The 27001-nt window shown below is 39.2% G+C and overlaps 2 protein-coding genes across 2 annotated transcripts in view; one reads left to right on the top strand and one right to left on the bottom strand.

Annotated features, from left to right (window-relative positions):
- The window catches only part of LOC119724467 (GDP-mannose 4,6 dehydratase-like), a 67461-nt gene extending 54306 nt beyond the window's left edge, over nt 1–13155 (bottom strand). Inside the window, exon 1 of the mRNA XM_038195528.1 lies at nt 12960–13155. Within this exon, the coding sequence (XP_038051456.1) occupies nt 12960–13073 (114 nt within the window). The 5' untranslated portion in view covers nt 13074–13155. The remainder of the gene's footprint in view (nt 1–12959) is intronic.
- A 138-nt stretch (nt 13156–13293) lies between these two features.
- On the top strand, nt 13294–25429 carry LOC119724466. Its single transcript, XM_038195527.1, has 3 exons — nt 13294–13745; nt 18610–18807; nt 25081–25429. Exons 1-3 carry the CDS (start codon nt 13571–13573, stop codon nt 25218–25220), a joined length of 513 nt encoding a protein of 170 aa, XP_038051455.1. The 5' UTR covers nt 13294–13570; the 3' UTR covers nt 25221–25429.
- Nucleotides 25430–27001: the final 1572 nt, after the last annotated feature.

Here is a 27001-nt window from a genome sequence, read left to right as displayed (position 1 = left end):
TACGACAGCATTGCGTGCAGTCTTGTTAGTTTTTATCACTAAATAGGTTTTTAAATGTATATATTTACATTGATTTTTTTTAAACTATGCCTATTATATTTTTAAACAATCTATGTGTATCGTCAAACATTCCTGAACATGTGACTCAGCAAGCCAGCAACACGATCTGTAAACTGAAACAAACATACATGTGTAGTCCATTTAAAAGCAAATAATTTAACTTCACAAAGTTGTTTGTGTTTTCCCAGTTTTTTTATGCCACCTTTTATTATTTTTATGTACGAACATATTGAATTTTTAAAAAAATCATTAAACTTTTTTAAAGGAAGGTTAATCAACAAATGCATTCAATAGCTTTAGTTTTGGGGGTTTTTTATATAATTTTTCCAATATATTTGTTTTTCTTTTTCCCCTTGATTCATTCTCATGCTGGTCACTCAAGGTAGTTTCTTGTTATTTTTATGTTATTTAAGAATTGTTTTTTATATTTTTGAATGGTGAATTCAAAGACCAAAGAAATGTGCACTCAAAGCAAGAACGTATTTTATTGCTCACTGAACAAGTTGCGACTTTTTCTCTACACACGTCTTCACCCAAATGATGTATACATGTACTGCAATGGAACACGGGGGTACATATCGTATGATGCAATATGTCACTTTAGACTATGCATCATGTACATTTGTACATGTAAGTTTGTATATGACGATTAAAGGTAATTCACCTCAGGCAACAATTTCACAGAAAAAAACAAAATATAAATAAATTATACAAAACAACATTAAAGCATGTCATCCCACATCTCATTAATGATGCCTACCCACATCTTGGTCTACTGGGGAAAAAAGGAACAAAGTTGAAGGGAGTTGTGTGTGAAAAACGATACAAATATTGTGCTGTATGCTCTCTGTACACTGCACATGTACATGTATGCATGTATACTATGTGCATGTCTGAAATGTGACATTGTCCACACCTGAGAAAAGTACATGTGTACATGTACATTACACATCATCCACTCACCCCATGGCAAATTGTCCATAATTAAACTTCTTAATTTCCTTAATAAATGCTAGCATTGCACAAGCATTAATAAATGCTAGCATTGCACTGTGGAATTTACAAATGCAAGCAATGCGCAATTAATGAAGGATGCCGACTCTCTCAGATTGATTACAGCCGTCATTTCTACAAAGGTGAGAATGAAATGATTCAAGAGTGAATCATCTAGACTGCTACGAAAGAAACAGAAGGGAAAAAAAGAGGAAAAAGAGCAATGAACCCTTTCACTGACATTCTCATGCCAGAGGGAGAAACTGTATAGTAACACACCAAATCAGTGATGCACTGGAAAGCGATCAGCATCCTCTTGTCAAGGTGTCTTACAATACATGACTGGCACACATGTACATGTATGTGCCCTTCCTGTAATGAACATGTACGTGTAACAACTGACCACAGCAGTTACATGTACATGTAACAGGCATATTGTTCTGCATAAATTTGGCTTTTTCGCAAATTTGCGGAAAAACCTTTCTTTTTGTTCTGATTTTTAGCTTTTTCGCCATCAGCCAAAAAGCATTGTTTTTGTTGTGATTTATTTTTTCCTTCTTCTTGGTCTTCTACCCTGTATCCCAAATCCCAAATTTAGATTGTGTACATGCTTCATTTTCGGGGTCACTTGTCACAATAAACAACCTTCAATCTTAAATTGAGGTGGTGTCATGTTGGCGTCATCATGTGATGTTTTATTAATTTTTCAATTTTGTCCTCTCATGCTGTCGACATTTTGGTTTAATGGATTCACAGCATAATTATAGAAATTAAGATGAAAATCTCTTTTTTTTGGTGAGGATTTCTATGGACTCAATCGGCTGCTATACCGAAGTAACCTGAAAGTCCTATGTCAGGTGTGTATGTGTAAAGAGTAGGCTGTCGTCGAGCATTTCAGCATCGTGGCCAGTGAAAACTGGTCTCTTTTTAATACCTTAAATGGACTCAAACCCTCGCACGTGACCTGTCAGTATCCTCATTATCTTCACTAAGGCATGCACAATACAATCAATACCTTATTTCACACACCAAGTTTGTCTACATCCACAGCTGTACAGTCAACTATTACACAGACCAGTGGGAATTATACATTTCTAAACATGGGCTGAATATTTCTAATTACAAGGAACACGAAAGAACCCCATTTGCCACATGTTTTGTAAGCCTAATTTTGATAAAGGCAGTGAGGCAAAATGAAAATGAAATCACGACAAACAGCCAAAAAATGAAAAAAGTTAAACAGTTCAACAGTGTTTCAAAATTATATGTTTATACATTGCAGTTTATTTGAGTAATTCTTATTAGCAATACACATGTACCGAGGTTTACATACATGTGTAAATCAGCAATTTATGTTTACAAAATTTCCCTACGCCTGCCAACCTTCATCCAAATCTTTTTTTCAAATGTAGACTCGGGGAAAAAAAAACATGCCACAGCCTGCATTAAAAAATATGGCAGGGTACACGGAGTTGCAGCATACATGTATGCTGTCATTGCAGTGGATGAGAATAAAACAGATTTTAAGAACCAAAACGGAAATTACTGAAAATGTCAAGACAGGTCAAGTTGTCCAGTTCAACTCCCCAAGCACAGCCAGTGCAGCATTACAGCTCCCAGCTCAGACAAGAATTGTTGGATGCAGGCAAGAGGAGAATCAAGAAAGGATGACCCCTAAAAAAAGAGAGAGAGAGACTTGAAGATGTTGAAGGAGACAGCGACCCCGTCACCTTTTGCCAGACAAGTCAAACCCTTTGAGATGCATTTATGCGAGCATTGACCTAATGCACTGGCCTTGATTTGAGCTCATCAGCATTAAACTGGGGAATATTGAAGTCAGCATTAAACTGGGAAATATTGCGCACAGACTGGTATGTCAATGGAAACAGAACAATATAAAAAAAAAAAAAAAGTTAATTTTATTAGAGCAAAGCGGGCAGTGTATAATTTACAGTCAGAATAATTACATGTAGGTGTTTTCATTAGACACAATGGCGCAAAACGAGTGTACATGTACATGTATGGATGATTTTAAGGGGATAATGGTGTGATGTAGTTTTAATAGTGGGGGCCTGGCCATGGATAATGGGCCAAGCCGAAGGCAAGGGCTACTTTCGGCAACCAGGCTCCTAATCAGTTTTTAAACATCACGTTTTATGTATGTACATGTAACTGCTCCATCGCACAACTATCCCTAGATCTAATTTAGTAAAACCTTTTCAATCAAAAACCATAAGAATGCTACGGATGCATTTCTTCAAAAGACATATGTTTGTGTGAATAAAATATCTCAATTACATAATTTCATGCATTGCTGTTGGTGGAATCATAAAGCCTGAAAACAAATTTTTGATTCTACAAGTTTTCATGAACATTTCCTGGTATTTGTTTTTATTGACTTATATGTAGTTTCTTTGCTACATGTGTAGGCCACAAATAAATGAAAGACAATGTATGCATTACATTGAACGAAAATATATAGATGTGCGATGTACTTAGCATTATCATGCCATGCAAAGGTTGTGGGATAGATTTTTTTTTTTATAAAACATAAACAGATACGATGTACATGTATATGTACCCGTAATTTTTTCCAAAGGTCAATTTGGTTTGGATTGCACACATTCAATTTCCAAGAACTACATGTAGGGGCATAAATTTGGTTGAGTGTGTTTGATAAAAAACAGTTGGCAGTGTGTAACTGATTTTGATCTTTATTTCAATAGGTATGTGTAAACAATGTGTTTATGTACGAATGGTCTCCTTCTTCTTACTCTTAAATTATTTTTAATTTTTTTCTCCCTCATTCCGAAGGGGTTTTGTTGTTTCGCTGAGCATGCATATAAACATGTATGTATAGTACAAGGCATCTAGATCACCTGCAGGTCTGAACGCTTTGACATAGACCATTTTCAAGAACCTCAAACAGACGTCTAACCTCAATTCTTCTATTGACAGACTAATTACATACAATACGAGTTCCTATCTTACTGGTGAATTATTAACTTAACTGCAGCTACATGTATGTACAACTTGCCAGGCCTTTTGAATATTTAAAGTATAAATGCCAGCCACAGTGTATACATGTACCGGTATATGGACTTGTGCATGTACCATGCACACAAAAGCCCTATTTTTTTATTGAATAAACCATGAGATATTGCTATGTGGAATGGAGGGGGACTTGTAATTTGTTTGTAAACAACATACACTATTATTCAGGGCCAACACTCAAAAAAGGCGCCACCTCCACATGATTAATAAACACTTAAATGTACATGTATGCAGTAGATGTAAATGTATAACAGTGTACAAGTACGTAGCACAATTAAAATAGTAAAGTTGTGTTCTCCGAGCTCTTCCACAAATTCAATTTGTTTCTATTAATAAATTTTCAACTTGTATGTTTTACTCCAACCTAAAATAACCTCTTTTTTGACATTTGCAAAGCTCTGAAAAAAGGGAACAGGACCAAACACAACCTTGACATGTACGTTATGTGTCTGTTTTTAATTTGTTGTACTGTTTTTTTATTGTATTTTTGTTCTGATTTTTATACCCCAAATTGTTCTGCTTTTAGTGACTTGCTTACTATACTTTGCTTGGTTTATATTTTTCCACCGACTCCCATGATTTTCTCTTAATTTTATCTTTAATAGTATCTGTTATTATTCTTTTAGTTATTGTATAATATCTGTAAAGCACCTGGGAGCATTTTATTTAAATGGATTTGGCGCCACATACAAATGTATACTGTATTTTATTATTATTATTATTATTATAATTAAACGTGTAATGGTACCATTAAGGGGACAAGTTATTGTAATTTCTTCGCTCGAGACATTTTCATGTCTCCCTTATGTCACAGCCCCCCTTTAGAGGCCAAATTTACTGTCACAATTGGGTTTTATTTGTTGCTCGTGGTCTAATTAGTAAACATACCGAAATTCGTGGAAAAAAGGACAAGGGAATATTGGGCGAGGGCACATTTAAGTTTGAAACATTTTGTGCACAAGTCTATGGGGATGTCTCCCAAATGTCCAATCCAGGGTAATAATAATAATATTTATTATTATTATCATGTGTATGGGTTTTATGTACATTTATACTACCAAATAAATCCCTTGTGGTACAACAAGCATTTAATATTAATAATAATAATATATAATAACATTTATATAGCGCTTTATACCAAAGGTCTCAAAGCGCTTCACAATTATTACCCCTGTTCATGAGACCAGCTTCTGCAGCAGCTCAAGATCAGCGCAATCTGGTCTCTACCTTCACAGGTACCCATTTATACTCCTGGGTGGAGAGAGGCAATTGTAGTAAAGTGTCTTGCCCAAGACCACAAGCACCATGTTCCCCGTCTGGGTTCGAACCCACGTACCACAGCAAGTGAGCCGAACACCGTAACCATTGGACCACAGCGCTCCATTTTACAACGATCACAAACTTTAACGCTATCCCTCCTAGATTGTCAATATCCATTGGGAGGTTTAGAAGGCTTTTGCAGGATTGAGGGAGACACAGCCCTGCCGTTACCTGAAAAACTTTGTTCAAGTTTAAATTAAAATATTTAAATTAGGAGATCTTTAAGAGAGTAGGTCAATTCTGATACAAGTTTTTTCCTTTTGTTGAGTTATGTTGACTTTCTAGTGATATCCAAATGCAAAGCGCACATGTACATGTATGCAGTTTTGCTGGAATGCCTGAAGATAAAAGAATGATGATAATGATGATGATGATGAAGAAAGGTTTACATTTAGAGGCGGGAGGAAATATATACAGAAATGATATTCTTGGGAAAACCCACAGAATCAGGTAGAATGGAAAACCCAATCCATTTGCCAAGCTTGCCAACATAAGAGGGATTTGATCTTTGGTCACAGGGCTGGATAGAAGTGGTGGGATTAAAATCCGGATTTTTTAAAATTCGGTCTGAATTCCACTATTCGGTTTGGTTTTTGGAAACTGGACATTCGAAACCAACCTTAAAAAAAATTAAGCCAAGCCATTTTTAGTGACACAAACCGAAGAAAATATCTGGAACATCCCACAAGTTGCTCCATGGTCTCTGATTGTGACCACACATTCACTCCCTCGGGATCTTCTTGGTTCATGAATAGCCTGCTCATTCCACTGATGAGAGAGTTCCCATCCATTTTATCACCATTACAACTCTGGAGTGTTTTTGTAAAGGCCAAGTGGTCAATGAATCTTGCAAACTTTACCCAATTATCTTGGACGGCATTTCATGCGGCACCTCACTCATCACTTTTTGTTGGCATGACTGTTAACTGAATGGGAACTTCTGGTGATATCAAATTGGTTTGAATAAAGAAAGAAGGATAACAGGACTTTGAAATCGCTGATTTCTCCAACCATTACTGGATAGCCACAAAATACTTAACCACTGCACAACCTAACTGCCATTTTACATGGACCATAACTACCGGTAAACTTGTGATTTCCAGACAACGTAAGTTTTTGTACAGTAAATGCTCATCAGAAACTGTATCAAAAGGAGCAATGATCATGAGACCAACTGTTCAAAGACTTACAGTTTCAACAAAAGGAGGCAAAGGGTCACGCAGCCTGCCTGCTTCTAATCATAGCAAGACAAATTTTATACACTTTGAGTAAACTCAATTCCATGCCGACATCACTTGTTGTTTCATTATTTCGGCTTCAGTGAAGTGCCTACATTGCTAAGTTGTGGCAGTTCTTTGTGTAATTCATATATGTAGATTAGTTCTTGCATCAAGTACCGCATGCAAGCAAAGTTTGCGTCAAGCTACAATTTTAAATTGGCCTCCTGCCAACAGGCAGACAACAGAATATGCTGTACTTTTAACCGATTATGTATGCTGTGAGCATCGGTCAGTTGACTCGACACATGTATACGAAGGCCCCAGTACTGATAGCTGGTTGTTTCGTCTTCCAACCCTCCAAATGTAAACTTGCAGTAACCTACTGTACATACAGGTAGGTTGGTTCTTTACAAGTACTTGTACAACCTTCAATGACGAAATTCAATGTACCATGAGCACCTATAAGGTAAAGCACTATGAAGTTCAACTGTCAATATCTGACTAATTGACATTCATGATGGTGTTGTGTGGCTAATTACCTTGTGCAGTGTGCTACGGTTATATTATGATGAACACTGATGGCGGGGCTGGGGAAAAAGGGGTAGGATGTTAGCTCTGGCACTTTTTTTAAAGTAAAATAAAGGGATAAGACTGAAGAAATGTAACTACTGTAAGGTCAGCCCAATAAATGTGGCTCAAGTATTGGACTTCCTCCGTGTTGTATGTAAGCCACACACTAATGCATGCAATATTCCCTGAAAAAGCTTTGTTTCCTGAATTTTAAATCTAGATAAAAGCCAAAAAAAATTAAAAATTATAACAATTTATACAGTAATAAAAATAACCTATGTCCGCCAAGAATGGTATTGACAAACTTGTTGATGTACCGTACGTACATGTAGGTGCAGTACATGTACATGTACATGCACAGATGTGCACTGTAGAGTGGATACCGTACATCCTTAATGACAACCCGTAACCTGTCCACGGTTTAAAAAGTCACCTAATCACTGGTCATCAATGTCATGCATAGCAGCTGACCCAGCGGGCACTGTCTGCGGGGAACCGGTTAATAAATGCAGGACAAGATAACATGAAACAGAAGGGCGTAGCATCACTTCTGTTTAAAATCATCCAAATGTAATTAGAGAGGTTTGGATATGGAGAGTAGACTTCACTGGAAGTTGAAGGAGATGGGGAGCTGGGGGGGGGGACGACAGGATTGGAGAAATGCCAAGTGCAGAACATGCAAATGCACTGCACATAGCCTGTATGTACATGTATGGACTTTGATGTATGGTAGCCTGTGCACCGCATTGGGAAAAACACAGCTGGCCCAATGTGCCAAAAGTAATCATCATTTGGGTTGCGTGACAACTTTCAAGTACAACCAAACTTGGGAGGCCTTGTGGGGAAAGAGTAGTCCTGCTGCATACAAGTCGGCAGGGTTTGACAACTCAAAAGCATTGGTAAAATGTCAAGGGGTGTCATTAGACGCGGTTTTAATTGATGGGTCAGACTAGAGACTGGCCTTGTCATTTACTCCTTCACCTAGTTTATTTTCAGTCTTGCTTAATTTAAAAATTATATGAGATGATTGTTGAGCAATAAGAAGGGTAAAGTGCAATAAAGGAGGCAAGCAAAGATATGTATATCCAAGAGCCTCATGGTGGCCCTGCTGCAATTATGGTTTTTAGTACACTGCTCTGATGCACACAATTCAAAAGAAAATGGCTGTTTAGGGAATTTAAGTTTTATTCAGCAGAATTCTACAGAACCCAACAGAGTCCAACAAAATCTAACAGTTTTAATAGAAAAAGACTTTGGGTCACATCTAAGATCCACACCATAAAATAGAAGTTTGCACTGTTTTGATTGATGTTTTAGTCAGCTAGGTTTGGTTAATTAAGGAAGAATAAGACAATACAAATAATCTCACATTCAAAAATAGCCCAATGAAACTTAAAAACATTTTTTTTTCTTTCATGAATGACCAAGGTGCTCCATTCATTTTAAAATTAATTTATAAGAACAAATTCTAGGACCATCATCACTTTAAAATAAATCTCAACCCCTCCCCCATTGGGTGATGATTAAACCATTCCTGGAGAGTTAAAGCTCCTGTTGTTAGCTTCGTAAATGATCACTTCACTTGATCAGAATCTTGTGTCTGATCGCCTTCACAATGGCACCATAAACATACGCAAGGAAATTGAGCGTTCTTTTGATGTTTGTGTTCTTGGGAAGGGACTTGACTACAACAACTACTCTCCACCCAGGAGTATAGATGGGCAATTGGGGCAGTGATGATCTGGAGCTGCTGCAGAAAATATCAGTACAGCATTGTGAGATAATTCTTTCATATCGAGATATCATATCGTTTGTTCCCCCCCCCCCCCACTTTTTTCGTCCCCCTCCAAAAAATGTAGCCCACATATTTTACAACTCGGAATAGCTGATTCAATTACTCCTAACTTAAAAATGATGTTAAAAGTGTGATTTTTTGCTTAAAAAAATGCGTTAAAGTGGTCAGAAATTGCCACAGAACAAGTCCCCCCACTTTTTAAAGTGGGGGGGGGGGGGGGGGGGAAATATCATATCGTTTGTCCCCCCCCACACACTTTTTTCGCCCCCTCTCCAAAAAAAATGTAGCCCACATATTATTTTATAGAGCTCTCAGAATAGCTGATTCAATTACTCCAAACTTAAAAATGATGTTAAAAGTTTGATCTTTTGCTTAAAAAAATGCGTTAAAGTGGTCAGAAATTGCCTCAGATCGCACCACAGAGCGTCTACAATCCAAAATTCTTCAAGGCCTTTAAGTGGGCACAAACCCCAAGCCGTAAGGGCTTCGCGCTCGCATTAGTTCCGTTCAACAAAAGTCCCCCCCCCCCCCACTTTTGAAAAATGATTGACGCCCTTGTGCAACCCTGTTATAAGGGGAAATGAACCAGTGGTATTTTGTATAAGATAGCCATTGTGACAATGTATACTCTTGACTTGGGTGTGTAATGACTACGCCAAACATGAGATTATAACTGGACATTGTAAATGGACATGCACAGGTACATTTGCACAGGAAATCCTCTGTTCAAGTGTGCCTACATACCAGACCTTAAGCCCTTTATGTACACAAAAGGGCACGTTTGAGGGACCCACCCTCTATTATGTGGCAAGGCAGTGTTGGTTTTTAACATGGTTCAACAATAAGTTGTGCGTGTTTATCAAATTACAAATTCCTTCAAATATGCAACGTCAACTTGTCTTGATATCTTTTCTAGCAGCTAGATTCTGAAAGAACTGGAGCAGATCAGTAAATTTTATCTAGACCTACGACAGAGAAAGGGGGGAAAAAAAGGAAATTTATGTTCAATTTCTTTAACAATTTACTCCTTCCTAAGGAATACAAACATCGTACAATCAAGACAATAGCTGCTCAGAACTTCATCAGAAGAGGTAGACAAAATACAAAAGCTTCTGGGTTATTTCAGTGGTCGTTATTTTATTTCATTTGCAAAGTAAAAACAGACAACTCAATGTGGGTGTACATGTGCCAGTCTCAAAAACTGCATGAAATGGCCTGTACTCTGAATGCACTGTACGGAAAATTGATTACAATAAAAAAACCATTGGTTCCTATTGGGTAAGTACATGATGAACAAAAATACTTAAAGGGCCTTAATCTTGGCTGATTTTGACTATCTCCAAGGCTCCAATTATCATTTTTTTTAAATGACTGGGGTGAGTCAAATATGCGAACATCTCAGGCCCAGTGATTTTGCGAATGGATGTCTCCAGTCTCAGTTTAGTTTTGACTAAAACCCTGGAGACAATCCTTTTGAACCTTGGGTTATGATTTGTAGCACAACACATCACTTGCTTTTAAACATGGCCTAATTATTGAGTCGTTTTCCTAGTTCCGGATAGCAAACGTCATTCAGGCTGCTTTCGGCTCAATATTCAAGTGACATTGGTTAAAAAGTTTACCTTGAGTGATGGAGATACTACAAAATAATTTTCCAACTTTAAGCTCTTTTAATTTTGACTAAGCGACGTCAAAAGTACGGATGCCACTTTTCCTAGTTCCGGATCGGATTTAGTTCCAAATCGATCAAAAACTGCTTCGCGTGAAATATAAAATAACGCGAGAAAATCAATTTTTCTGCCAGAACCACCCTGAATAAAGCACATTTTCTGATAAAGTATAATTTAATTTTTTTTTAAAACAGTTCATTCAAGAGAATTCCAGCAAATTATAAAAAGAGAATTACGGTTAATGATTTTGAAACTTTTGTCTGCAGCGCGACGACACGAACACGTACGGACCAAAAACATTTGACCCATCACAGATTATGTCAGTTAAAATTGATTAATGCGCGTGTAGTTGGGTCCTATGTGCACACTAGGCAAAAACATATGGTCATTCGTTGGCGAATTTTCAAATATTAGAGACTCTACAATGTATTTTGATTCAACAAACATTCGATACAAGAGTTTATGCGACTGTAGAGTACGAACAAAATATTAGAAATCACATGTCCGAGTGATGTACCGAGGAGAAAAACAGGAGAAAATCTATCGTCGATTCGCAGCTCCCGTGATTTTCTACAAACGATAAAACATGTCAAAGTGCAAGTCGCAAATCTGGCCAAAAATCCTTTTCTAGACTTATCGAAAAGATCTTTGTGTTTCAAGAAGCTTACATTTTCCTTTTCAAAATGCACTTCGTCAGAAAAAATAGTATTGGAGACCAATTCAAAAGAGGTAGGTTTTTATTTGAAGCAATCCGGAACTAGGAAAAATCCAGAACTAGGAAAACGACACTACAGTGTACCTGATTTATGTACAGAGTTGATACTAAAATATGATGTCGACGTCACAATACTTAAAACTAATTCACTGAGAATTAGTTTTAAATTCTTGACAAATCGGCAATTGACAAATCGGAACTTGACAAATCGGCAATTGTCAAACACTCTGCTGATCTGGATCATGTTGTTGATTGGGAACAAGCGGAAATCATAGCCCCAGAGAAACACTGGTACACCCGTCGTATCAGAGAAGCTATTGAGATCCACAAACATGACACTGTCCCACAAGATATCGGCTACTTCATAAGCCACATATGGCATTCAGTTATTCCAAGTTGCAACACCCGTGGCTCACAGCCAACTGACACACCTGAGCGAGCAGGACGCTCAGCGGGCATCCCTCAACACAATACCCAAGGCTCACAGCCAACTGACACAGTCGAGCGAGCAGGACGCTCAGCGGGCATCCCTCAACACAATGCCCATGGCTCACAACCAACTGACACACCCGAGCGAGCAGGGCATGCCCAGCAAGCACTCCTAATCCTAACAAACCCTACTTAAGGAGTAGCATCTCCAACTATCTTCAGTCTCCTGACGATGACTAGAGCAGGCTAGTCGAAACGTTGAGACCAAAGACAAGTTCTTTTAGAACTTACAGCAGGACTGTTCTAAACAGAACAAAAAAAACTACTTAGCAAGTTGATAATAAGCAGGACAAGTTCTTCTCAGAACTAATATCTTCTAAGCAGTAGTTATTACCACATGGTGTTACCGCAAAACCCGAAACGATACCGATACCCCACCATGCAAAGCCTCAAATCTTATATAATTCACTGAGAATTATACAATCTGACATTGAGAAAATTATGACTCTTGTTTTGCATGAATATTAATCATTCTCACAATGACTGACATGTCATGACTGATTGATAATAACCGCTATATATCCCCTAGCATTGCATTGATAATGATAGTGCATGAATTTTGAGCTTGCAGATTTGCCTGTTCATGCACGTAACGTCAAGTTTGAACATGTACAGTGTACATGTACACGTATTCCCGGTGACTGCATGCATCAAGCTAGCTAGGTCAATGTACACTGTTTACAACTGCCCAACACCTTATGACCCCTCGACCTGAACTTGACAACAGAACAACACGAATACGGAATAGGCAACGGTACTGTACACAAGTGTTGCATCGTGTGCCTTGCCTGATTATTACTTAGCTAACAACTGAGTAGTATTTAACATGGTAAGAGTAGGTCTAGATTGACCAAGGGAACACCTAAATAATACTAGATCTCCATCGCTGACGTTATTATAACCCATAATGATTAACCAAAGCCTGCACTTGCAATGTAACGTTCAACCTGTCGAGACAGAGGGGGAAAGGTGTGTAGTTTTAGCATAGGTTTTAACACAATTTTACTCTAGAACAACACATCTTTACACTTCGTGTTTTGGCATGACAGTAGCCATGCAGATTAGCTACCAACCTGACCGGTTATACCGGTAATCAGAGCCACACGTTGCGTAGATTCCGCTCCGTTAATGCACTGAGCCTGAGGAACGGCCAAGTTGCTTTGCGCCATGTTTTCAGAGAGGACCATTTACACATGTAGGCCTATTGCGTATGGCATGTGCACAAATACACGCAGCATATCGCGGATCGGAGCGAACATGTATGTACTACGTGGCTGGTGCTTTCATTCACAAGCCCACCGTAGACGGGGTCAAATGGCCATCACGTGCTCCGTCTGCGGGCCGTGATTGGTTAAAGTGCGTGCATATATAAATAGTTTATCATTTGTTTACCATAATATCAAACATGGACGTGTCGGGGCAAGCCGCGTTCACATGCAGACCTGGGCATTACGTCATGGGGACGGTTGCCGGTTAAAAGGACCTGATACAGTCCCCCGGCCAATGGGGTCGCAAAGAAGACATACCAAGGGGTGGAGCGACAATACCACCTCCATTCAATCTGCCAAAAAATTGTAGTAAACATCAGCTGACGGCCAAAGATTCACTCCAGAGTCGGCATCAATCGCGGAAAAAAAACACAACAAGCCATCATTTCATTTTCAGCCGGCACCGTGTGGTAACCATGAACGACATCGGTATTAACAAATTTCTAGGACCCCTCGGGTTACACCAATATGCTGATATATTCCAAATTAAAGGATATGATGTGGAGAGTGATTTCTGTACACTGGATAAAGACGATCTAGACGCGATGAACATCACAGACAAGGAGCATCGAGGGACAATTCTCCAGGCAGGTTAGTCAGAAAATGTCCACCCCATCTCACACGCATGTTCGTTTTTCTCCGGGTAAGCCATGGTGCTCGCTTGGTCAGCACATGTCTGCATCCCTCACAAATTTACGCGCGCCATTTCCCTTTTTTGGGGGAAAAATTTCGCCAATTGACCCCAGCCTAAACACACTGATGTGATTCACTATTTTGCTTTGAAGCTGGTCTATTTTTCAGAGTATAAATTTCTCCGGCACGCGTCTCAAATCTCTATCTGCAACGTCTACCTTTTTTACGCGCTTGTCAGCATGAAATTTAATGGCAGCCATATTGAAAAAATGAAAAAGGGAGATGCATGTTGCCAGTTGATGGATAAAAATTTACAAATTCCTTCCTTGTACATTTATTACGGAATCAAAAATGTAGGCATATACACTGTGAGCTTTGTCATGTGTTGAGGGTAGGTGAATTTTCTGGCTGCGGAATAGGGAAATACATCGAATTTTGTCCCATGCATGCGCTTCACAGACGTATAAACTAATGTGTAATGTTGAACCGTTGACCCCAAGCTGACTCGGCTACTATCGAGCGAACAGAGCGTTCTTTATGGGCTGGCGTTGCCATCCAACATTCGCTCCGAAACCACAACCCAGAACAAGGGGTTTTCTGGCAAAAGAGGGTGTAAAAGTTTGATGTTATGTGCCACAGTGTCATAATTTGGGCAAGGGAGTCGTGTGGTAAGTGTTCTCTGTGAAGCTCGAAAGTTTATCGAAGTTTGGACGCTGCGCGCCGAGTTTCGGCCAGTTCGCGTCAACGCCTCCCAACTCAGAAGTTGATGGCCAAGTCTAAGGATAGCAGACGTAACTCTGAATGTTTATCCAACGAATTTTTTAAAATGAAAACGAATTTAATTGGTAATATAGCTTGAATGGAGACAACCATCCATGTCAATTTTGTCAGCAGGACTTGGCGGTCTGGGCCGGTCTCTTTCTGTCGAAGGAGGGGCAACTTGTTTGGGGTCTACAATGCTTGTCACTGCTTGTACTACGCACAATATTCACCGCCAGTTTTTTGAGGTCGCTTTGGATTTTCTGCCTTCGAAAACGTATTTTTTTCGGGAGTAAAAAGTCAACCAAAAGGTACCCACACCTTGGTGGCATACAAAGAAGGATCCTTGTGAAATTCTCGGCCAACATTTATTTCATTTGGTTGAAGTTTTGTCAAGCAATCGATGTCATTTTATTTCACGAAAATCGAGGCACCGTGCGCATTTTTCCCAAAACGATCAAGCATTAGGCGGGCACGCGCACGGCTTGAAAAATACGAGGCAGCGCGCCACTGCATTCAGCCGGCAGTGAGCGGCGAGCGCTGTACGGCTCACGACCATTCCCCCTTTCTTTCGCTCAGAAAGGCCTTAAATATGAGAACGGGGATTTTCGCAGAATAAAGTAGATTTTTCAAAGGTTATATCGAAAGAAAAAAAGTAAGAAATAGTTTAAAATTCACAACAATAATTTAATGAAAATCTACTTGTAATCGGGACCACTTGCCTTCAAATGCGATGTGTTTTTTTTCCACGAGTCGTGACCGGTCAGTGACCAGATATTGCACGTAGGACATTATCAGGATTAATTTATTCTGACGTGTACTGGAGTGGTAAATGATGGCTCTGGAATTCTTGGAAATAATTACTTCAAGGCTTTGTTAGTTCCTTTCTTTTCTTTTCGTATCTTTTTTTTTCTATCTTTCTTTCCCATATCTGGATTCTCTGAAACAAGTTTCGTGGGGAAAATGGCTAAACAGTACCGATTTAATTCAGAAGTAAATTCAGTGGCATTTTCGCCATCAATTCTTGTTTACTTTGAGTTTGTACCCTGATATTTACGCTCTGAAAAGATTTATATTCATGTTGTTGGAAAGTCCCCAGATCGGATAAGTTGGGAAAAAACAACAGACAGTTTGTTCTTTGGGTCGATTTTCTGTGAACTTGCAGAGAGAAAACGCGCTTACAGTGGCTGCTATACACAGTTGGGTTGAATTAATGAGTGTATATTGGCACGTAAGGCTAGACAGTGAGGACAGGGATGCCATGTGCTTTCGCCAGTTGAGAATTGACCCGAGTCATGGCCAATGAGAAGAGACTTGCCGCGTCATCATCTCCTCCCCAGGACGAGTTGAAAAGTTCACCGTTTACCGCTTTGTAATTCCCTGTCTGGCTGATGCGATCCGAGGGAAGAGGACTGCGGGTAGAGGATGCGACGGGATAAAAATTATTGGCGGACGCGCACACGGACAGTGGAGGCGCGATGCTAAGGAATGGGCCAAAAAGAAGAACGGGGCGGGGTCTAAACGACGACGGTCCGTGAATTTAGCCATGATCATCGTGGACTACACGGGTGAAATGTTCTTCGGGGTTTGATGGTGGACGCGCGGCGTTATGTTAGTGATGAGCTCAGCTGGCCTCCTCACAATAGCACAAACAGTGAGTTGTTGGGGAGCCAGTCAGTAAGGGCAATACAGCACCCATAGTATGACTCATCCAATGTGCGTTCATACGTTGTTGGTTGCGGCATGGCATCAGCGTAGCGGGCTTGGAGTCACGGCTGACGACAAGCGCGTGCCGTACAGCTGCGGGCAATCTCTTCCTGTCCTGGCCAGGCAAAAACAATCCAACGAAAGAAAGAATAATAATAAAACTACAACCAATCTTGCTTACCCAATCACCCGTTGTTTTTGAGCCGCCAAAAAAAAACCCCTCGTGATTATGGTCCCACTCCGCTGACTTTATTTGGTATTATTTACACATAGGCCTATGCAGAAGATGTTCGCACCGCACATTGTACATGTTTTTTTTTGGTTTCAGAATGAAGTTGTAAACATGTCTAGTGGTGGTTTGCAAAAATACCACAAATAAAGAAAAAATGTCTTTGTAGGCATGTGCTTACTACATTATCAACTGCAGGCCATGTGGAGAAGATCGGTTGGTCGGTTTGTTAGTTGCTTGGTTGCTTGGTTGGTTTGTTAGTTGAACATTTGGTTAATTGCTAAATTGATCAATAAGCCAAAACTTCAAAGATGGCTGCGGAATACAGAGTCGGGTGAACGAATTTCGTATCGAATCCATGAATTTGCTGAGCCTGATACGCATTATGTTCCAAATGTACTCCAAATTATTGCAAGTGTTATTTCTGCCTGTATCAGCCGGTAGAGAAGTAGTGTTTCCATATTGTCCCCACATGTGTGTTGAGTATTTGGTTACTTCACCCTTTCCTTCCTTTTTGTGCCACATTTCCTCGTTCCTTTCCTCTGCTCAATGTATATGTAAACTGTATAAACCGGTTGAATTGTTTTTGCCTAATGTCTGCATAGTAATCAGTGCTCGGAAGGGTCGCCATAGGCCTACATAATGTCACGCTTTATATTTACACTGGGTCAGTGTGCGTGACTATACGTAACGTGTAGTTCGTGGGTAATTCGGATACATTATGCGCAATACGTTGGTTCCATTGCACAGACTTGATTTTTTGATTGAATATTCAAAAACAAATCTAGGGACGGTTCTGATGGGAGTTCTTAAAGGAGAAGTACACCCTCTTCCAAACAGAAAAAGTGTAGCCCCCAAAGATCTTTATATGTAAAGGACAAGTCACGAAAACTTGTGAAAACTGAGCAAAACAATGAACAATTTTCCAAAATTAAACACATATTGCATGACAATTTGCCAGCATCGGATACTTTTTTTTCACTAAGTCTGTCTATAGGCCTATTGTTGTCCTTGACTAAAACATTAAACAGTCATCTCTTGGTATCATTTTGTGGTGAACAGAAGTGATATTCTTCGGCATTTTCGAGACATAAAGAAAAGCACATAACAGCTTTGTAAACACGGGCATAATATAATAACCTTGATGAAGAGAATCCCCTCGCCCTTGGCTAAAAAAAAAATCTCGAAAGTCTCAAAGGCCGCAAGTTTGAACATTGCAATGGACCTAACTTAAATTCTCTAAGTGGATGCAAAAGACATGTGTTTAGAACACACACAGAAAAAAATCAGAATAAAATGTGGAAAAAAGTACCCATGGGGATTCGTACCAAGATCGCTGGATCAATAGTCAGATACACGATCCTCTAAGCTATAGTTCCTCGTCGAAGTTCGCTCTTTAACTAGTTATACATGTATAGTTGGCCAAACTCTAAAAGGTAGTGACGTCTGTACCTTATGCCATCAATTGTAATTGCACATATAGTTATGGGAAAGACAAAGAAATAGCTTCTGTGGTGCTCTGTTCGAGACAAGGGATTCGCAGACCTCCATCATCTCGTTTAAAACAAAAACAATCAATTTTGAAATCACTTAGAGCAAATGGGAAACCAGTGCGTATATGAATGTTCTTGTTAGATCGGCAATGGTTTTAGGGGAGGGGGAATAGTGGGATTACAGAAGGGGCAATTTGGGGGTATTTTGACATGAAGATAGGCCTACTATATACTGCAACTTGGTGGCGCTGTTATCATTCGTCCTATACTCGGCGAATATGGACATGGGACACAAAATGTAATGGAGAAAGTGTAAACATAACAATGGGAAGGTGTGCATTGTTATAATCATTTTTTATTCCCAACCCTGCAAGTAAAGTCAAAAAGCAACTTACAACACAGGGAGTCGGCGACCAATTTTTGCTATCCCCAAATAAGTGCAATGGAATAGTTTTTTATGACCTATTCAGCAACAACTCCATCACTTCGATTGTGCATACACGTTCAATGAGTCTGGGTCTCATATCATGCTTTAAATGGACGATGCTTTACGTGCCACACAATACCCCTCGTAATGTACGTACACTGTTGTCTTATCTTTACGAGTCTACTGTTCTCTCTTGTTTCACATCAGCCACCCACTACCAACCCTCGGAGGAGTTTGAGGTATTCCAATGGCTCCGAGACAACGGCATCGACCACTACTTCGGCAACTTTATCCGGAGCAACTACACCAACCTTCACCAGGTCTCCGTCATGGAGTTAACGGCAGACGTGCTACACGAGCTCGAAGTGCTGCTGCCGGGGCACCGCAAACGACTCAAAAACGCGTGTGAGTTCATCTTTCATTTCCACATCTTTCATTTCCAGTTTATATAGCAAATCCTTCCATTGTGATCTTGACACTTTTGAACATGTATTTTACGTTCTCTCTGAAGAAGCCCATCGGATAATGCGCCATTAGATAACATAAATGTTAGGATTCCATTCAAGTCTTTACATTCGTATATACGTATACATTTATCCTACGCGAATTCCAGACAAGTTTTAACACGTATAGTAGTTTAATAATAATAATAATAATAATAATATAATGCGTATTTATAAAGCGCACGTCTCCACCAATATTGGTGCTCAAGGAGTCACGGTGCATATTTCCTCATATAGGCCTGTTCTATATTTCCTCATACTGTTCTAGGTGCCATAGACCCTTTCCATCTGAGGACAGGTCCTTGGTCCTCTGTGATATGCATGAGTAGAGTTTTTACTTCCATTGTCACTGAATTTAAGAAACAAGAACTGCCCTCAGTGCGGACGCACCGTGTAAAGGGTCTATTGAAATAACAATACCCATTGGATACCATAAGTTTCTATGATCCGATTGGCTTCATTCGCTGTCTCTATCATTACGCGACTTCACTTGGCTTTTCTTTACAGTCCTGCTTCCCCAAAATCATTCCAATCAGTTGTTACTTCCAGACGATATACAATGTATACATAATATACAGGAGGTGCAGTCAAGATAAGGATCATTAATGTATTGACGTGTCGCCCTGAATGTGATATGATAATGTTTTGCCAGACGTGGGGAGGGGGGATTTTACCCCGTTTACTTCGATTCTACGGTACCGGTTTATCATAGAGCTAGGACCCACATGGAGCTGCTTAGTATTGCTTTTATTTGCAAATTTTGGCAAAATTCCTTGAGAGTCGGTCTCAAGAGCTTCTCACAGATACACAGCTCATCCCAAAATTTGACAGTTGACTGTTACTTTACGTGCAAACATTCACACTGACTTCTGACCTAATTCAGTCTTCTCGATATCACTTTCCCCAATTAGTGTCCCAACATTTCCTCCCGGTATTAAAGTTTTAGATTTTTTTTTTGAAAATGTACCTTCCAACACCGATGAAAACATCACTACGAGACAGTACCTTTTTGTGTTCTGGTTTTCTTTCCTACTTTATCTCAGTGTGGAACTCCTTACCGAAACTCTCCTTCGCAGTTTAAGCGTATAATGTTTCCAGAATACTCCTTTTCCTTTAATTGCATATTTTTTAGGCCTTGTGGTTGACGAATGTCACGGGAACAAAATAGGTTCATGACATCATTGATGCAAGGGTTAACTTGCTGATGATGCAGTCTACTATCAGTGCTCATAAAGACTTATAAAGTATCTGGAATGAGTTCCTTCCGTGCTAGTTGTTGCTGTCTTTGTTTCCTTTTCATTATTATAGAAACCCTCCTTCTCATCGCCCCCAAAACACAAAGAAAGTACTTCAGAAATTACATTATACAAATTCTCGAGATGATTTATTATACAAAACAAATGACCCGAATTTCATGGGGTGTCACGAGATTGTTTTCAGCATATAGGCTTACTGAAGACTACACATTTTGATTTTGCATTTGAATCGCACCATAATACCCGTTCTTAACTGCGTAAACATTTTAGTCAAAATATCGGTCAATAATTCACATATTTTAAGTGGCTTTTTGTCTTTGTTAGCCTATACCAAAAATAAACCCCGAATGACATATTCTCGGAATTTATATTACTTTATGCAATAAGTATACCAAATCATCTGATGGAAAATTCCCCCAAAAATATTGTACAGCGGCAATGTTTATTTTACTTGGTACGCCAGTTTGGTTTCAATACGAGAATAAGGCATACAATTTCACATGGACGTTTATTTTGTAAATTGTTTCGCGTTTGAAAATGGTTTGTATTCCCGTCAAGATGATTGGGTGTGGTGCTAGTCAAACATCTTCACAGTAAACATACCGTAAAAATACCACGCGAGCCCCTTTGTCCATCTCTGCGAATGGAACATGCAACGCTTCGACTTCGCGTAAAGCGTCTTGGTACTTAATACTCGCTAATTTTGTAGTCAAGCAACAGACTCATTCGTATACCAATTTTAGTATGTACACACGTAACTTAGATCGTTCAGGTCAATTTTGCTGTCATCATGTTGTCATGATTCTTCCAATTCTTTGAAATGAGTAGTGCTTTCACAAAACACAAACTTTACACAACAAATATCCAACGCCGCATACGTTTTAGTTTAGAGGACTAGGAGATACCGTAATATCTCGCTGTTTGTTAGTTGTTTGAAATCAACTTGCATGTACATGTGGAATCATGAAAAACAAGACCGAATGCACACAGATGGGCAAACTAAGATGTGATATAACGGTTGTTCCCCATAAACGCTAAACAACATTGTCATTTTGAGCGAAACATGGATGCATTTTTAAACGAAAAGCCATTGACCACGTGGACGAACTGATAGTCTGGCGCGTTCGTGCATGAGGTATGCCTTGACGTCGTTTTGAAAAGAAGCTTATTCTTTTACGTGATTAGTTATGGTTTAACATGCGCAGGTATACAGGCCCATACTGCGCGGGATAGGGGGGAACAGTGTACAAGCATCATCCGGCAACAGTAAATGCACAATCAAGTTTGACATTCACCAATATTTCTCTAGTATTCTGTAAATAATCGATTTAGTATGGATGCCTTTTTTATGGGGAACCATTCCTGAAAAAAATCTAGCTAGAAGGCTTCAGTAGTTGGCTGCATGGTCAACTACATGTAGGCCTATAAACCACAAACATGAAAGGTGACTATGGTGGAAATCAGATTTGTTACATACACGTCAATCTAACCAAAGACCAATACTTAGGGCCATATCTGTACGTTTTATTTTCAAAACTGATGACATTTCGCCTTATAGTAATGTTTTGTTTGGTCTGTCTGTTTTTTTTTTTTTTTTTTTAAATTTTTTTCGCGAAGGGTATGGGGGTAAACACCTTGCTTTATTTTGTTGCTATGTCGACCGCATGCACTCGGCGTGTATGTCAATTATTCTGTACCCCTGCATCTTGTAGTGTCAGTGGTACTGTATACGCGTGAACTAAAAGTAGGGCCCTTGCACCAATGACGAAACGCTAAATTAAATAAGTAATGGCTGCTTATACACATTGGAGAGTCATTTAAAAGTAATTACGCAGTGAAATGCACACGGTGTACAGGGTATTGGCAGTTTAACACTAATGTATTTCATTTTCATGTATTTCAGTTGCCAAGGAATCTCCACTAATTTTGTGTGAATAGAAAGTTCACAGCTTTCTAATGAGCGACATCAAGCAATATGCAAGGAGAACCGTAGTCAGATGAATGTATTTAAAAATCATTTATGTTCTGTTGTGCTTTCATCGTATATACTGAGCACTATATAGAGATACATAACCCAAATAATACTGGCTGCACTTTGTACGCAAATACATGGAGTTTCATGTACACAATTTAAAATAAAATACTATAAAAATGAATGATATGTTCATTGTCAATTATCGTCAATTAAGTAATTATAATTTTGTCTGTAGGCCCACACTAGTAGGGCATGAACGTTTTGAGTTTGTACGAAAATACACCATTTTAGCCGATTCCTGTTGTTTTTAGTGCTGAAAGTGTGCGAAACAGTTTTGCCAAAGTCACGGAGTGTAAAGCTTACAGATCATCTGATTTAGATTTTGAATCTGTTGGAAAAGAACTCTCTGTTGATAAAAAATAACCCACTGAAACGAAATTGTTTATATAGGGACATGGGATTATATCATGTGTATCGATCAGCTATAGCCACATGACGAAAATAAAAGTGATTTCAGTTGTGATATTACTTACCTCTATTGTTTGTCAAAAGACAAACTGGACTTTTCATTGCCATCCAGAAAAAAACCGAGATCCCCCATCAACAAAAAGTTGACCATTACCGCGGAAATATCCGCGTCCAAGACACATATGCTGATGCTTGCAGAACTAGTCAACATCGCATTGATTTTTGTAAGTGAAGAAAAAAACGGGGGGGGGGGGAGCAATACGAAAACCCATGCGGAGTTGTGATCGTTCATCCCACCAATGTCAGGCAACCCCTTGTCCAAGACAATGGAGATTGTTGAAACGAATGTCCATGATGAATCACACCTGCCATGTTGAAAAAATAAAATGAACAATATCTGACAGACCATATATCACAACCTTTGGCACCATACATCGATCACACACAAATACATTGCCCCGAGCAAGTAGCGTCCATGGAGTTTGAATAACCCGGTATTATTCACTGTGTATAATACTCACCCGTCGGCTTAGCCAAAGTGAAAACCCTCCTATAAATTAAGCACGGTTGACCCGCCCTTTCGTGCATGCTCAACAAAGGCTACGTGGTAAGATGTCTATAGAGAAATTGGTAAATATCCCGACTTCAAAGTTCAAAAGAAACCACTCTATCTGTCTCTCCTCCTGCCCCCCCCCCCAAAAAAAAACCCCCCAAATGCACCACTTCTACCACCAAAGCTAAACTAAGACCTAATTATTATGTAGTTAAATGGTCATCACTGCGATGAATACAATTAATTCACTCTATGGACTTTATAAAGGGCCCCATATTTCACAAACGTACATGTATATTGTACATGTTAATTATAATAAAAAGAGATATTCTATCGGAAGTTTGTGTTTATTAGTCAGGCATAGTAACTAAATGTACGATAAAAACAAGTACATGAATTCTGATGTTCATATTTCGCAAATGACTGAACATGTACTATGGATTTTACTAGGCTGTGTCTCTTTGTGTTTCGCACACAACTAAGAAAACTTCATGATCAAGACTAATGGTTGAGTTAGATTTTTGCCAAAATTGAATGAAGAATCAAATTAACAGAAAGTCTTATTTGCAATCAGTGAAATGTCTGTAACCCTTAACTGTAGATATATGTACAGGTATTAATAATTTGTGCAAAACCATTAACAACACGTTATGCCTTTTTTAACGAGCCTGGCGGACGAATGTCTGAATGAGTATTCCGCATAGCAGTCTCAAAATATTGCACGAAAACGCTAAACTGTCGTGCAACCTTTGACCAATACAAATAGTGTATGTGTGTATGGCATGTGCAAAATAGAAGATTATCGTTCATTCGCCGAATGTCAACTTAACAGTTTCGTTTCCAAAGGAAACGTCCCTTTCAACAGACTACACGAGACAACAAAAGGCGTCAGCCTGAAGTTCATTGAATCAAGGGTGTTACATACGAACACTCTGAAATGAATATAACTCAACCAATGTCAATTTGAGACTTCTAAATGGAATGTATCGCAGCTGCGTAAGTACAAGTGTGCACATTGAGCCATTGACTATAGACGCTAGTCATGCATCTTCGCGTCTTATTGAAAGTGTTCTTATAATACATGAATTCAACAGATGATTATTTGCGAAATTTATTAAGACACAACTTTGTCGCACAGGCGCGCACGACAAGAAATACGGAGACAAATTATACACCATTTGTTGCATATTATAATAATTTATCGCTTCTCTTTAGAAGACGGATAACACGTAATGACTACCAAAGCTTAAAGTATTTTCAACCACTATGATATTTATCAGGCAGAAATTGTCAGTTTGAAGCAAGTTAAATTTAACATAATACACAGATCTATTTTAGCCTGTATGCATGCAGAAAAGGAAATCTCTACCGTGTGGATAAAACTGTTAAATAATCGCCCATCTATCGTCGGTCGATTGAAGATTAAAAACAAACCAAGGAGTTGATTTCACATCATTATGCGGCAAAACAAAACAATGCCATACACTCCAGACAAACCAAAATCCAAGAAGCACTGAGAGAAATGAATAAATTATGCATAATATGGCTGTGGGCCAACTCTGTATAGGTAATCTGTCTTAAGTTCGTAATTCTTACCCACAAAGGGAACAGCCATAAATTGCACTAATTGGTCAACTTTTTTGGTTCTTGCGGTGGTGGACTTGGAGACCGCAAAGTCCTCGACATCCGCCACACCAAGAAGACCAAGCTGACGGGGCGAACGCGAGCCCTGGCCCGATGGAGCCAGGCAGGTGGCTCCGCTCGCTAGCAAGCTTCTCCGTTGTTACATTTTAATACCGCAAGTGACAGGGGCAAACCATAAAACTGACTGTTAAACTTTTAAAACCTCAGCACAAAGACGCTAACGATGCGGTTTTCATTTTTCTTTTTGTGTCTACGCGTGTGCTCGCTGATTAATTCCAGGGCAACCGCGAAAAGCACCCGATCTGGAAATTCGACGGAGGTTATGGAGCGCCTGTACTGACAAAATGTCACCAAGTTCCAAAGAGTTCATGGTCACCGGAGCCCACATGTCTACTGATGCCCTCATAATGTCCTGTTAATTGCTTTTTTACAAAATGCGGTGCGAGCTTCGCCCTACGTTGCAAGCACTGTGTGCACCCGTATTTATACCGTGCAGTATGAATACTAACACAGCAAATATACTGGATATCGGGCTGTGCATATTTTATCTAATTACCTCAATGAACATACAGTTCATAAGGGTTCTGTTTAACCCTTGAATGTACCGTCATGCAGCTATTATTTGAATGAGTTCCCTTTAAAATTTACATAAAATGGTTCACTCGCTATACATGTACCCAATTAATAGTGATTTGTTTCATACGGGCATTGTACGAACTACCAACTGGTTTGGCCAATTCATCCAAAGTCCATCAACACCTTTCTTTCTTTTCTTTTTCATTGGATGTCTGCTATACAGGTTGGATAAAAAACAACCGAAACCGAGATATTATTGCTAATTGGAACATAAGTAAGGCACATGTGAATCAAAGGGAGATATCCTCTGTAAGGGTTAAATCTCCTCAGTCTTTAAAGTGATACCCTGATCATGTCATTACATTCACGGTTGACTGAGCAGTGACCAATTTTATGAAAGGGTCTATTTAGAGAATTGCGCCACTTTTCAATTATGGTTTTTGGGGTGTCATTTATGTCACAGAGTGAAAGGCTATGGTTGCCAATCAAGGCAGGTGGAAAAAAAGAGAGATTTCACAATGAAAAGTGGCGAAATTCTCTGTAGAATGGACCCTTTCATAAAATTGGTCACTGCTCAGTCAACCGTGAATGTAAGGACATGATCAGGATGTCATTTTTTTTAAAGAGGAGATTCAACCCTAATAGAGGATATCTCCCTTTGATTCACATGTGCCCTACTTCTGTCTAATTAGCAATAATATCTCGGTTTTGTTTTTTATGATCCACCCTGTACATATCCTCGTATTTCCTTTGCTGAATCATGATGTGTTTCGCTGTGCTTGGTATGGCAATACCTCAAGATTATTGTATCCAGTTGTGCATAACTTTTGATCCAAGTGGGAAATACACTATATATTTATTTAGAGAGTAATTCAGCAAATTATTTGAGTACAGAAGAAATTGTGAAAATATATTGAGGAACTCAATTCGTAACAATAACGGATTATATTAGTACTGATTTACTTTTTTTATGTACTGTACTATTAAGTACGGACGAATGGCTGTTTATACTCCCACAATCGGCTTATTCCCTTCGAATTTGCCTGCCTCTTAAAGCAATGGACTTTGGAAAATTATCTTCGTGCTTCGCCAAAGTTAGGCCTAATACAATCTCTGACAATAGTTTGTTATTTGTAGTTTGGAAATTTATGACTCCACTGGAAAATTAGGATGCACATTGGACCCCATCATTAAAGACATGGGCATTGTTTTATGGTAGTGTGTTAAACTTTGATTTAAAAAAAAATCACCAATACTATCAGGCGTTCATGCAAATAAAATCACCACGGTTACAAGACAGTAAGCAACAAAACTGGGAAGGATGTGATGAATTCGGCTATCCCCCAAAAGAAAACAATAAACAGTCCCAGCCAAGTTTGCTTAAATCAACTACACGTTGTTACAACTCGCATACATGTCGCGAACACAAATAGTTTTGAAGTTTCAATTTACAAACAGGCACCTGGGACGTCATCTCAACGAGATTGGAGCTCAGAATGTTGCGATTTAGGACTTGCAAGGCTGTGAGCACCAAATGTGAGCACCCTGCAAAAATTATGTGTCATTCCCGGTTTTCATATAGTGACAAATTTGTAAACCTTTTTTTTGTGGTAATGTGGGAAAA

Source organism: Patiria miniata, unplaced genomic scaffold (assembly GCF_015706575.1).
Source record: "Patiria miniata isolate m_02_andy unplaced genomic scaffold, ASM1570657v1 HiC_scaffold_18, whole genome shotgun sequence".
NCBI lineage: Eukaryota > Metazoa > Echinodermata > Asteroidea > Valvatida > Asterinidae > Patiria > Patiria miniata.
This window is presented reverse-complemented; position numbering and strand designations above follow the sequence as displayed.